We start from the raw sequence: 14,193 nt of genomic DNA, 5'->3' as shown, positions 1-14,193 counted from the left end.
GCAATAAATGCTGGCCCAGCCCATAACGCCCACATCTCATGAATGAATTTTAAAAATGTTAGTGCATGGGAGCAGTGGATTGGCTGCTTGGTATACCTTCTACCCAAATGGAAAGGGTATGGGGCTGGGGGATAGGGGGTGTTGCTTTATGATGGACCTTCATCTGTCTCCCACCACTGATTAAAGTGGAAATTTGGAAGCTGAAATTTGTGAGCATAAAATGACACGCAATGATGCCGGGCGCGCGCCCTGATGTCATCGCGCAACATTTGGGTCAACAGGTGCGCGGGGGAGTCGCCAGCATGCCTGCCGACAATTAACAGGCCTGTTCTAATTGAATGAAATTTTTCACCTCCCATCCAACCTTATGGTTTTTGGGGTTTTTTTTCAGGAGAGAGCATGAACCCAGTCCCCCACTACCACAAATGTTGCAGTCGAGTGTCCCGCATTTGGGGACATCGCAGGCGTCAGCACACCCGAAGCACAATGGGCTAGCCTCGTCCTGGGAGAACCACCTTCACGATCATGGTCTCTCCCCTGCCGGGTAAGTATATTGGCGGGCAGGCGAAAAGGCCAAGCGGCCTTTGTTTTTTTTTTAGGAAACCTCATCCACGGGTGGGATGAGATTTTCAAAAGCAATTAAAAATTGAATAAAAAATTTTAAATTTAATTTATTACATGTCCCTGCTCATGTGACAGAGTTTCATGAGGGGGTCATGTTTTTAACATAGAGAAGTTTTTTTTTATTTCTGATTTTTAAAACCTTTAGCTCCCTGAAGCAGCTCTATGCCTCAGGGAGCTTTCACTGCACGCCTTTGCGCACATGCGCCAACTTGCACACTCGCCCCCCCCACTCTGGCAGCGCTTGAGTGCTGCAGCACAAAATTCACACTGACTGGCTGTTACGCGCTGGATGGCTGTTAATTGGCCGGCCAGCGTGAAATCGATGTCGGGGCTCAATCGCGGGCAGCGGTCGGCTTTGTGACCACTCCCAGGCCCACCCCACCCGTGCCCACCCGACAAGGTCAAAATCCTTGCCTCGGTTGAGTTCAAAAGTCAACTCAAACAATAGACAACTGTCACAAGTACACCCTGCTTTTATTGTTTGTAACCACCTTATGAACCTTCATATGTCCTAGTTGCTTGCTGATTTAAAAAAAAATCTCAAAAATTGTTATAAGTGACCTTGATAGGCTGAAGTGAGTATAGGGGAAAAGGGCAAGAAATATTTGCAGGGCTGATACCAGAAGTGAGAGCTTATACCTATCAGGGAAGACTGAATAGGCTCTTTTCCATTGGCTCTTGAGCTTGTTCTACCATTTCAATGAGATCATGGCTGATCTGCGACTTAACACCACATACCCAGTTTTGCCCCCTATCTCTCAATACATGTGGTTAACAAAAAGCTATCAATCTCGGGTAGATTTAAAATTAACAATTGACCTGATGTCAACTAAAGTTTATGGAAGAGAGTTCCAAACTTCCACCAATTTTTACAAGTGTTTCTTAACTTCACTCCTGAAACGTCTGCTTCAAATTTTAATTTCAAATAATCTAGAATGGGTTTGATCAGGTAGATGTAGAGAAGATGGTTTTTCTTGTGGAGAAGTCCAAAAGTAATGGTCATAAATATAAAATTATCGCTAATAAATGTAATAGGGAACTCAGGAGAACTTCTTTACCCAGAGAGTGGTTAGAATGTGGAAATTGTTACCATTAGGAGTAGTTAGATAGAACCATCTTCAGCTGCTTCATCCATGACTTACCTTACATCATAAGGTCAGAAGTGGGGATGTTTGCCGAAGATTGCGCAATGTTCAGCACCACTTGTGTCTCCTCAGGTACTGAAGCAGTCCGTGCCCATATGCAGCAAGACCTGGACAACATTTAAGCTTGGGCTGATAAGTGGCAAGTAACATTCACGCCACACATATGCCAGGCAATGACCGTCTCCAACACGAGAGAATCTAACCCTCACCCCTTGATGTTCAAAGGCATTAACATCACTGAATCACCAACTATCAACATCCTGGGGATACCCATTGACCAGAAACTGAACTGGACCAGTCATATAAATACTGTGGCTACAAGAGCAGATCAGAGGCTGGGAATTCTGTGGAGAGTAGCTCACCACAATATTTCCCAAAGCCTGTCTGCCATCTACAAGACGCAAGTCAGGAGTGTGTTGGAATACTCTCCACTTGCTTGGATGAGTGCAGCTCCCACAAAACTCAAGCAGCTCACCACCATTCAGGACAAAGCCGCCCACTTGATTGGCATTCCATTCACTACCTTTAACATTCAACCCCTCCACCACCTACTCACAGTGCCAGCAGTGTGTACCATTTACAAGATGCACTGCAGCGACTCACCAAGACTCCTTTCACAGCACCTTTCAAACGCACAAACTCCACCACCTAGGAGGAGACGGGCAGACACCTGCAAGTTCCCCTCCAAGCCATTCACCACCCTGACTTGGAACTATATTAGCTGTTTCTTCACTGTTGCTGGGTCAAAATCCTGGGCCTGAATTTTTCGATCGTCAGGTGCACATGATCGACAGGCCCGGGAGCAGACGGGAACTGGCCACCAGCCCAGACCGTGATTTCATGCTGTCTGGTCATTTAAAGGCCAGCCAGCGTGAAACAAACGCTGAAATACTCGGCGCTGCTGGGGTGGGGGCAAGAAGAGGGCAGGCGCTGACATAACCAAGGGTGCAGGTGAGCGCTGTGAGAAAGCCCCCTGAAGGCAGACAGCTGCCCCAGGAAGCTGCAGACCTCCACAGAATAAAGGACATGACATGCTGCAAAACGTGGCAAGCATCTGAAAGTATACCTCATTAAAAAAAAACAGCACCCAGGTATCTCCTTTTATTTGATTTCCCCGTGGAGATTTCATCCCGCCCTGGATCGAGGTTTGAGCAAAGATGGGAACACCGCCTGGGAGAATGGCTCGTCCGCCAACCGTAAATGTGGACGGGCCACTTAAAATTGCTGTTGATTGCACGTTTAATTGACGGCGGGCGCACTCCTGACTGCCACGCGTGCCCGCTGAGTGAAATATCGCACCTGTGCGCGATAAGGTCGTGACCTTTTCTCGATGTCATCGTGCGCTATTTCATGTCCGATCGGTTCGGGCATGCGCCTGCCCAATGGACATAAAACTCTACCCCTGCCTTCCTGACAGCACCATGTGCTGTGTACCTACACCACATGGACTGCAGCGGTTCAAGAAGGCAGCTCTTATCGTCTTCTCAAGGGCAACTAGGGATGGGCAATAAATGCTGGCCCAGCCAGCGAGGCCCACATCCTGTGGATGAATTTTTTAAAAAAACTAGCCTACACACATTTAAGGGCAACTTAGGTACGTGCAATGAAGATGAAAGGAATAGAAGGCTATGTTGATGGGGTTGGATGAAGAAGGATTGGAAGTGGCTTGTGTGGGGCATAACGAGAAACAGTTGCATTTACATAGAGACTTCCATAGCCTCAGAACATTCCAAAGTGCTTTACAGCCAATTAAATACTTTTGAAGTGTTGTCAGTGCTTTGTAATGTAGGAAACAGCAGCATCAACAAGTTGGTCTATTTCTGTGCTATGCATTCTATGTAGCTCAATGTAATGTCTAGCAGTCACAGTATGAAAGTGCCTTAAGGAATTTTTCACAAATTGAAATACTATTACACCACAATGAAGCTTAAAATGGGAAACTTTGCCTAGCTCTGCCTTTGCCTACAAAGCCCTGGCAGACTGTGTTACACTGCAGGCTCCCAAAAGCACTGTGAAGGTAAAATATTCCTTAAGTAGGATTTCTCGAAAATTGGTTTGTTCAGGTGACCTTATCGAGTCACAGACATTGTCAAATTCCCTTCCCTTATAACCCACTATGTAGGGGTTCACAGCATGCAGCTCAATACACACAAATAGTTGTTTGAACTATTGACTTTTTCCATTTATCTCTCTAAGTATGTGTTACAGTGAAGCTTCAGAACTTGAACGCTATTTGTTAGTGTAGCAACTAATTATCTATGGTTGTTCCCTATGGATAAAGCGGGTGGGTTTATAAAAGTGTAGCTGCTGAAGTTATAAAATAATAATTCAAACAAAATTTATCATTAACAATTGAGGAATTTTACTGAGGCATTAATTTTGATGGTGGGTTGTATAGAAATCATAGAACTACAGAAATTTACAGCATGGAATGAGGTCATTCGGCCCATCATGTCTGTGCCTGCCTGCAAGTAGCTATCCAGCCTAATCCCATTTTCCAACTCTTGGTCCGTAACCTTGTAGGTTATGGCACTTCAAGTGCATATCTAAGGAATTTTTAAAATGTTATGAGGGCTTCTGCCTCTATCACCCTTTCAGGCAGTGAGTTCCAGAATGCCACACCCTCAAGGCAAAAGAAAATTCTCTTCAAATCCCCTCTAAACCTCCTATTTCTTACCCTAAATCTATGCCCCATGTTATAGATCCTTCAATCAGAATAGAGTCTTCCTATCCACTCTATCTAGGTCCCTCATCATTTTATACACTTCAACTAGGTCTCACCTCAGCTCCCTGTTCCAAAGAAAACAACCCCAACCTGTCCAATCTTTGTTCGTGACATACAAATGGAGCACAGTGGACCTTTGCCAGATAACTTTTCGGGGTGAATTTTATGCCCCCCACCCCTTCACCCATCCCCTCCAGCGTACTTGAAGGCAGCTGGGGGCATGAAAAATAAGGAGAGTGTCCAACAAGTCATTCATATGCAGCGACCCGTTCTCTGCAAGCAAAAGGAATATGTTCATGCCTTGCACGTTTTTTGAATTACCCAGGAGCCTGGGAAGCCTATAGCTCCCTATTACTTTCGCTATGGCAAATTCTCGGCCAATCAGAGTTGACTTGCCAACCAATCAGCAACCATTTGTCCTGTAGTATAAATTGTTGTGATCATTTGAAATTTGGCATTCTTGTGTTTGTCTTGGTGGATGCAAGGCAACAAGCTTCGGTAACATGTCTCTTTTTTCAGCAATATATCCAGGGTTCGAATCAGAGGTCGGAATGGTACTACTGGACCACGTCAGACACACAACAGGACTGTAACCTATCCATTCTTTCAAATGTTCATTGGCTTGCAGTATGTTTCTAAATTTGTTGTTCCTTCTCTTACTTCAGCAGCACTTGTGTTCGATTCGAAAACTGCTCTCTAGTATTAAAGTCACTTCTGATTTCTGCATCAACTCGATGATATTTAAGGAGTGGTGAACAATTTCTGTGGGGCTGAATGTCACAGGGGTGCAGACAGCTCGTCTCAGAAATTAAAATTGGTGTGGAGCCAATCCGCTCCTCGGCGGCCTGCCCCACATCCATAATGCACTCCAGGCAGGCTAAACAAGGGCCCAGTGGGACCTTTGCCCACTCTCAGAAGCTGCCAGCCAATACGATTTGCCAGCAGCTCCATCAGTCCCAGCATAGCGCCAAGAGCACATTAGTGGGTGCTGCTGGGATTGCAACAGTGAATGACGTGGCTGCCAGTGGGTAGGACTGGGAAGTCACATGACAGAAGACTGCTAACAGGGACTCAAGGAAAAGATACCCAGTAAAAGTACAAAGGATTGGTGTCCAGTGGCAACCATGGCCAAGGGGCGCGATAGGGAAGTCTGGGAACAAGTTTTCCTTGTGGAGTTCAGAGGATATCTCCTGCTTCTCCAGGCCTAGAAGGTAACCTTTAGAAAACAAAAAGTTAGACATGCCTGAGCCTTTTCTGATTACGATCCTGATAGACAGCGACTTTCCCTGACCACTCTGGCAGTGGAAATTGGCAATTAAAATTGCATGAAGTCTGAATGACATCATTTTAGCTTGATAATTAAATAACAATAAAGCTCCCTGATTGCTAGCTACTGGTGGCTTTGATGTTGCTAAATACCTGCAGTTATTTATTTATTGTTCATAGGATGTGCGTATCATTGGCAAGGCCAGCATTTATTGCCCATCCTTAATTTCCTGTTAGAAGATGATGGTGAGCTGCTTTCTTGAGCCGCTGCAGTCCATGCGGTGTAGGTAGTGCCTTTGCCATGACTGCAGCGCCTAAGTCAATGCTATGTGATCCATCCTGTTTTATACTAATTGGACATTTTCATAGCAGATTGTTACAACTGCGCAGCTTGCTAGGCCATTGTAGTGGGCAGTTAAGAGTCAAACATGTTTCTATGGGCTTGGAGCCACATATCCACTAGATGGGGTAAGGACATGAGATTTCCTTCCCTAAAAGGCATTAGTGAACGAGATGAGTTTCTACAGCAATCCCGTAGTTTCAAGAGGTTATATTTTACAGGCCACCCGTAGATGGGAAAACAGATGGGGGGGTGGTGGGGGGGGGCGACTCATAACTTAGGGTGCCACACCATCGTCAGGATAGCTGTCACCAGCCTGCCCACCTCCACCATGGTTTCACAAGTGGTGGGGAGGCATCAGGTGCACCTGTGGCCCAATTGAGGCCCTTAAGTGGGAATTAATGCATAATTAAGAGCCTTATCCTACCATCACTCTAAAGGCGTCAAAGGTCATGAGAAGAGAGCTGGAGTATGAGATAAAGGATCAGCCATGTTCATATTGAATGGTGGAACAGGCTTGAAAGACTGAATTACCCACGCCTGCTCCTATTTTCTATGTTTCTATAATGGATGCCAGGAGAGGTCTGCATCCAATGTGTAGCCTAGCAGGTTTAACCCTGTCGGATGCTGGTCAGTGAAAGGGGGAGTGCCTCCTTCCCAGGCTCCCTGTGCCAATCAGAGCCTCCCCCCACCACAATTTTGACTCCCTGAATCTGCCATCACCTACGCTACCCCACCCCCGCACCCCCCCCCCCACCCCCCCAACCAATACCACCCTGCCCTGTCCAACATGCTCCCCAAAACCTTACACTGGGGACAGGTTGGCAGGCTTGTGAACAATATCTGCAGAAACAAATGGCCACCCATCTGTTTTTCCAGATGGCCTTATTATGAATACTTGACTGAGCTCCAAGACTCACTAATAGGTGAGCTCAACAGTGGTCTGTTTTCATAAGTGGAAGTGGAGTGTTTGCTTTGATGCATTTGATATATTAAATTTTTCTTTCTTTGAACACATTCTTTTAATATCTGTATGTTTATTTCAACAAGACAAAGAAGTGTGGAGCAAGGTAAAGATTCTGCTATTGAAATATAATGATTCTGTTTGATTAGCACTTTTTTAAGGCTGTAAGAGCAGAAGTTTTCCTTCAAAGCTGATTTTTGAATGGGTGTTTTTTTTAAATGCATTTCAAGGCTTGCCATTGTTATTATATGGCTCATTGCTTTTACAGTACATACTGGGCATGAAGGAAGCAAGGTGGTCACGGAAGGGACATGGAGCTGGCATGGAGAGGGTGTGAGTGGGGATGGTGTGTGGTCTAAGGGCTGGAGGAACCAACAGCCTTTAAAACAACTAGGACAAAGTCCAAGAGAACCCAGGCAGGCCTCCCAACCAGCCAGTTTCAGCATTAGCATGCTTCCATGACCACCTCCAAATTGCTGGTAGAGATGGCAGGCCTGACTCCTTCCCACCCCGCCTCCCGGAATGAAAAGATGGTGGGTGGGGGCCATTTTAAAGGAGAAGGATCTACCGAGTTGAGAAATTTCCCAAGTCAAGCTTCCCACCTCAATGGCGAAAATCTGAGCAGGAGCCTCAGTTTAATATCTCATCCGAAGGATGGGTAATAATATACAAGCATGTTTCCATAAAATTCCTTTAGTCACTTTTTTAATGTAGGCATTAACCTCCTTAACATTAATGTGCTTGTCTGTTAATATCCCATTTGATCCTAATTATAGCTATGCAGTACATCCAAAATTTTGATTTATTTTTCTTCCTTCCCTTTATCAATGCTGAGATGAGTGGCCCATTATCTCTCCAGGCTGCTCTCCAGTAAGTTACAGGTTTTTTCCTGTTTATTTTCATATTTTGTTTCTTTGTCCCATTAGATAAACTTCCCTCACTGTCCTTGGTGAATGTCTTTAATACATCTTTTGCCAGAGTTTTGTTTATATTCATTAAATCCACCAAAGTTTGGGAAGTGATTCTAATGCATTATTAATTTACTATAAACCACTGAGCAGCTGAAGAGTGCAATCATAATCAACGTTATGAATATAAATCAAACTTGCAGCATAAATTCACTCAAATAAGAACAGCTTATAATGGAAACGATGCAATAAAGTTTGATCCCATAAAAAAAGTTTCTCATCTTTTTAATATGCTTCATGCCTCTAGACTGCAGTGGACAAAAGTTGTTTTAACCATTCAAATCCCTTCTTCAGGGTTATCTAACCACTTTGGTCTCTGTTTATTGGTCTTTAAACATGGCTCTAGATATTGATTATTAATTATGCTAGTTTTTGCAGTGCATTTCTCCCCCCGAAACTGATATTGGGATAACAGGTGCTAAAGTGCAAATTGAGTTCAATGCAACTCAGGTGTCTGCGAAAGTTTGCTTAGATGTTCAAGACATTGCGCCGGAAGCAAACAACTAATACCCCCCGCACGTCATTTTACACGTCAGTGTGTCAGACCCACCCCCGCACGCCGACTGCAATATCCTGTCCATAAAGTTTTGACAACTTACCACTCATAAATATTTTGAAAGCAAATATTTAACTTTAAAATGCTGCATTATAAATACTGTGGCTATAAGAGCAGGTCGGATGCTGAGAATTCTGGGGTGAGTAACTCACCTCGTGACTTCCTAAAGACTTTCCGCCATCTACAAGGCAAAATTCAGGAATGTGATGGAATCGTCCGCACTGGCCTGGATGAGGGAAGCTGCAACAACACTCAAGAAGCTTAACAAAACCCAGGAAGAAGCAGGCCATTTAATTGGCACCGCATCCACCATCTTAAACATCCACCCCCTCCACCACTGACGCACAGTGGCAGCAGTATGTACCATATAGAAGATGCGCTGCAGCAACTCGTCAAGACTTCTTCAGCAGCAAATTCCAAAACTGCAACCTCTGCCACCTAGAAAGATAAGGCAGCAGATGCGTGGAAACGCCACCACCTGCAAGTCCCCCTCCAAGCCACTCACTAATCTGACTTGGAAATATATCGCCTTTCCTTTACTGTCGCTGGGTCAAAATCCTGGAACTCCCTCCCGAGCAGCGCTGTGGGTGTAGCTACACCACATGGACTGCAGTGGTTCAAGAAAGCGGTTCACCACCACCTTCTCAAGGGCAGTTAGGGATGGGCAATAAACATTGGCCAGCCGGAGACACCCACTTCTCATGAAAGAATAAACAAAAAAAGCCTCTTGTGGCGGATTTGCATTTGGCGATATACAAATCCGCTGGAGCAGAAGCCCGGGGAAGGAAAACACTTTTCAGCACAGCCACAACTTAGGCCGCAATTTGCATTGGAATCACCTATTTCATCCCAAAGCAGGCACACTACCCTTACTGTCACAAAAGCAAATTAGTGGGGGTGTTGGAAATCCGAAATAAAAACAGAAAACGCTGGAAAAACTCATGTCTGGCAGCATCTGCGGAGAGAGAAACAGAGTTAGCATTTCGAGTCTAATATGAATCTTCTTCATGACGTTTTCTGTTTGTGGTACCCTTCACTGTACTTCTATTGCATTTATCTGTCCACCGCAAATGTTTCAGTTCAAATGGCAGCCAGAGGATTTTAATCTGAACGTGTCTGGATCTTTCATAGCACATGCACAGGCAAGTTACATTCATCCATGAATATTACTAATGATAGTTTCTGACCTTTAATGACCATCATTTTAACTTTCAAATCTGCGCTAAAAAGCCTACCTTTATTGGCATCCATCCCCCCAACTGCATAAAGGGCTCCAACCGTTGACTTTCGAGGCCTAGTCCTTGGGCTCTGCATTAAAGGTCGTCTCTCTGGTAACAGATGGTATTTCATGGCTTCAAGAATAAGTTTTTGGCATTCCAGGTCATCCTTAAAGAGAGCATTATTTTCAAGGTCTGCCAAAAGCTGTAAAACAATAAATTAGTAAATAAACACATTCAGGTAACTGGTTTCTAGATTTGCCAGCAACTGCTCATAAAGTATATATGGAATAGTGGATATTCTGGAAGGAGGTTGAAGGCTGTAAATCAACTGAGCAGTTCTGATGAAATTGTAAAGTTCAAACTGTTTACCAGCGTCAGTAGGATTTCAAGGTTAAATTCTAGTCTTGTAACTTTTTCCACAGCAAATTTTATTTTATACCATACATTGTTTTTTGAGGTGCAATAATTTAATTGGTTAAACATATCATTATACCACACTGCTAAAGTGATTGTGAGTTGCAAGCAAATTGGTAATGAATGCTGAGAGAAGAGGGAATAATTAGATTTAAATCTGCTGTAAATACCTTCTCCATTTTAAGGGCATCAGTTGCTCCCTTAAGCAATCTGAGTACCTTCCTGTAATGGAATTGACTCAAAGTGCACTATTGAATGATGGTTCAATCCAGGAATGTAACACTCTCCTTGCGATCTGGACTCGCGCCTTCTGCAGCTGTCACTACTTGGCAGTCATTGCCAAAGATCGGATATGAACAGAGCCAGTTACCTCTCATGGTGCAGCACCAAACCAATCTCAAGGATGCCCACCAGCATCCAGCAGCCATCGAGTTCACTTACTCTGGCCACTGGGTGAAGCACCTAGAGACAGCAGTAGGGTAGACTCCACAGCACCTGGGCCATCAACATGGTAAAGCACCAGAGCAACAAATGCTTGGCACACACACCATTCATTGATAGAGTTTTCAATCTGTTTGCAATGTATTTCGATGACATCAGAAGACGTTTCATGGAATGGTGTAAAGTAAGATATTAACAGTTGAAAGAGTGGGATTCATGGTTGCTGAGATGGTGCAGAAGCCAATGTTACTGAGAGTGCCTTTGGCCATTGCTTTTGGTACATGTTGAGGACTGTAAGTACTTTGAGTGATTGTCAGCAGCTGTCCTTCGATTCAAGGATGAAGTCTACATAAGGTCGCACATTTCTGCCATGGATCTTCATGTGAATCAACAGGCCGACTCTCGACCGGAGATCTTTGGACACATGGGGCAGGATGTCCCTTGAGGTAGTAGAAGGCTGAGCTGGCGCTGCTGACCTGGTATTGGATCTCCTCCTCAATGGTCGTCTTCTGAGAGAGGTGGCTGCCAGGGTATGAGAGCTGCTCAACATATTCCAGAGTTGCTCATGCAACATAAATGGGGAGTGGAATATTTGGCTGGCCAGGTGTGGGTTGATACATGAGTTTTATTTTGGCAATGTTGAAGGAGAGGCTGAGTCTCTTGTATGCAGAATGGAAGATCAAATTTTCAAGGCACTCTCTTCAATGTTACATTGCGTGCAGGGGGTATTTAGATGAAGTTCTCATTAATGAGATCCTGCCAAGTGGTTTTTGCTGCTGGCAAATGCGGTTTAGCAGGAATAATTTCTGTTGGCAGATGGGCGAATCAGTCAGGTGGCCCTCTCATTTTTGACAAACCTCAGCCACAGGCAGGATGAGATTTCCGTGATGAAATATAATATAAATAAATTTCTGTGGACAGCTTTTTAATAAGCTAAATTTTCAGGTGACTGATTATGATGATGCATGGACATTTTTTTTTCAGCTTCTGAAACCTGTATTTCTGCTCTTTCAGGTCTTCAGCTCCCTGAGGCAGCTCTCTGCCTTCAGGGAGCTTTCTGTCAGCGCTGACCCATACCTGCAATGATGTCATCAGCTGCCCTATCCCTGCCCCTTTTATTGAGTCTTTACATACTCCTTTTTCCAAACAGTAACATTTTCTGCTCCTGATTGAGATCTCAGTAATCTCTCAAGATTGTTCTCCCTTAACCAGTTTCTTCCAAGGAGACTCAGTCCTCTGCCTGCCATCACCATGAGGAGTAGATTAGCATACTGGCTTCTATATTGTACTGGAACCTTACACATACCTTTTACTCGTATGCCTTCACTAGTATATGTCTTTAGTCTGGCATCTGAGTTTTCCAGCTTTATGAGTGGCCTCTTCCATTCAGATACTTACACGTATGTTTCCCCCATGACTGTCATGGGTGCGTCTGTCTCTATTCGAATAGGTTTTCTGTTGACTTCTACTGTCACATAGATTAGTTCTGTTTTACCCATTTTTAATTTTTGTAGCGAGTAAATATCTGACTCTGTTTCTTCTGGTTCCTCCTTTACATGAAGTTCATGACTTCTGCCTTTTTGTCTGAAACTTTGCCTCGATCCCTCTTTACAATATCACAGAATGAGCCCATTGCAACACTCTGTGAACAGAGAAACACTCTGTTCTTTTAAATTGTCATTTGTTTGAAGGTTGTCTGGTTCCGATTCTGCTATTAACCACATTATTAATGTGGTTCTTATCCATTAAACCATTGCTTTTTGTAGGTCTGCTAATGGCATCTGTTTCCCACCTTTCCGCAGAGACCTGCGCTCCCTTGATTTGCCCTTGAGAAGGTGGTGGTGAGCCACCTTCTTGAACTGCTGCAGTCCAGGTGGTATAGGTACAGTGATGTTGTGCTCCCTTGATTTCTTCTGAGTCCCTGACCACGCTTTCCATTTCGAGCGCCAACTCCAGCGCCTTGCTGAAGTCTAAATTTGTTTCTGACAACAACCTTTTTTTGAATGGCGCCTTCGTTAATTCCAAATGCTAATTGGTCTCTTAACATGTCATTAACTGACATGTTCACGGCGCTCTGTCAGTTGTTTTAAGGCTGCTACAAAACAAGCGACTGTCTCTTCAGGGAAGCAACACCTCAAATTGAATTTAAAATGCTGTGTTGTTACTGAGGATTTTGGCTGAAAATGGCTTTTCACTAGATTCACCAACTCATCAAAGCTCTTGGAATCTGGGGTGTTGAGTACCGTAGACTACGAATTAGGCCGATTGTTTTACTGCCACATGTTGATAAGAGGGTCGTCCGCCTCTTCTCCTCCCCCGATATGTTGTTGGCCAAATAGAAAAATGCGAGGCATTCAATATAATGTGACCAGTCATCAGTGGTCTGATCAAATAGTACGATGCGGTCAAATTGTGGCATACTGGAGGAGATAACTTCGATGACTACAGTGAGGGCAGTACTTACAATCATCCTGCAAGGCATGGCTGATTCACTTCAGTTGAGGTTTCGCAGCTTTCCTTGATGTCATCGACTGGTTGTGTTTTGCCTCGTTGCTAGTTGTTATGTTCTACTATGGGGTCACTTTTGCTCACGAACTGGTTGCAGGCTTATCTGTCAGCAGTGAGTCGATTACAATATGCTGTAGATGCAGAGCTCAATATGAAATGAAGCACATGCTATTTATTTACACAAACAACAGAGCACTAACATGATGTGTGCTTCCCCAACCAGACCCTAGTCGAGGCTAACATTAACATGTTACACAGCTATTGGGTCTTATAGTCATGTGGTCAATCTGCTCACATTCTGTTAAAGGTGTATTACACCTCAGATTACCACAAGCACCTGTCAAACCTATGATCTCTACCACCGAGAAAGACACGGGCAGTAGTTACATGGGAATGTAATGACCGTCAAGTTCACCTCCTGGCCACATCCTGACTTGAAAATATATTGCGTCCCTTGACTGTCGCTGGGGCAAAATCCTGGAACGCCCTCCCTAACAGCACTGTGGGTGTACCTACACCACCTTGACTGCATTGGTTCAAGAAGGCGGCTCACCACCACCTTCTGAATGGCAATTAGGGATGGGCAATAAATGCTGCTGACCTTGCCAGAGAAGCCCACATCTCATGAATGGATAAAAGAATGAACAGGAGTAGGCAATTTGGCCTCTGTCACCTCTTCCACCATTCAATGAGATAATGACAGATCTGTGACCTAACTCCATATACCCATCTTTTGTCCCATATCCCCTAATACCTTTGGGTAAAAAAAAGAATCAATTGCATATTTAAAATTAATAACTGACATAGTTGCATCTGCCATTTGTGGATGAGAATTCCAAACTTCTACCACCCTTTGCAGGACAAGGACCAAATTTAATCTCTGACTGATTTTACATTCCCCCAATCTTCCCCAAACTCTGGTATCATGAGCAATGGCAACCTGACAGATATCTTTATAGATACTATACTCCAGATTCAGTAGTTGCTCCGCCATCTATTCCAGCAACATTATAGCCTCAGCT

The 14,193-nt window shown here is 44.2% G+C and overlaps 1 protein-coding gene and 1 non-coding gene across 2 annotated transcripts in view; both read right to left on the bottom strand.

Moving 5' to 3' along the window:
• Positions 1 to 14,193, bottom strand: part of LOC121283937 (kelch-like protein 1) — a 301,576-nt gene that overhangs the window by 58,768 nt on the left and 228,615 nt on the right. The window contains exon 6 of the mRNA XM_041198734.1: positions 9,824 to 10,010. Coding sequence (XP_041054668.1) covers positions 9,824 to 10,010 — 187 coding nt within the window. The remainder of the gene's footprint in view (positions 1 to 9,823; positions 10,011 to 14,193) is intronic.
• LOC121284518 lies at positions 389 to 552 on the bottom strand. Its single transcript, XR_005944493.1, has one exon. It is a non-coding gene; the product is annotated as a U1 spliceosomal RNA (small nuclear RNA).

Source organism: Carcharodon carcharias, chromosome 11, assembly GCF_017639515.1.
Source record: "Carcharodon carcharias isolate sCarCar2 chromosome 11, sCarCar2.pri, whole genome shotgun sequence".
NCBI lineage: Eukaryota > Metazoa > Chordata > Chondrichthyes > Lamniformes > Lamnidae > Carcharodon > Carcharodon carcharias.
This window is presented reverse-complemented; position numbering and strand designations above follow the sequence as displayed.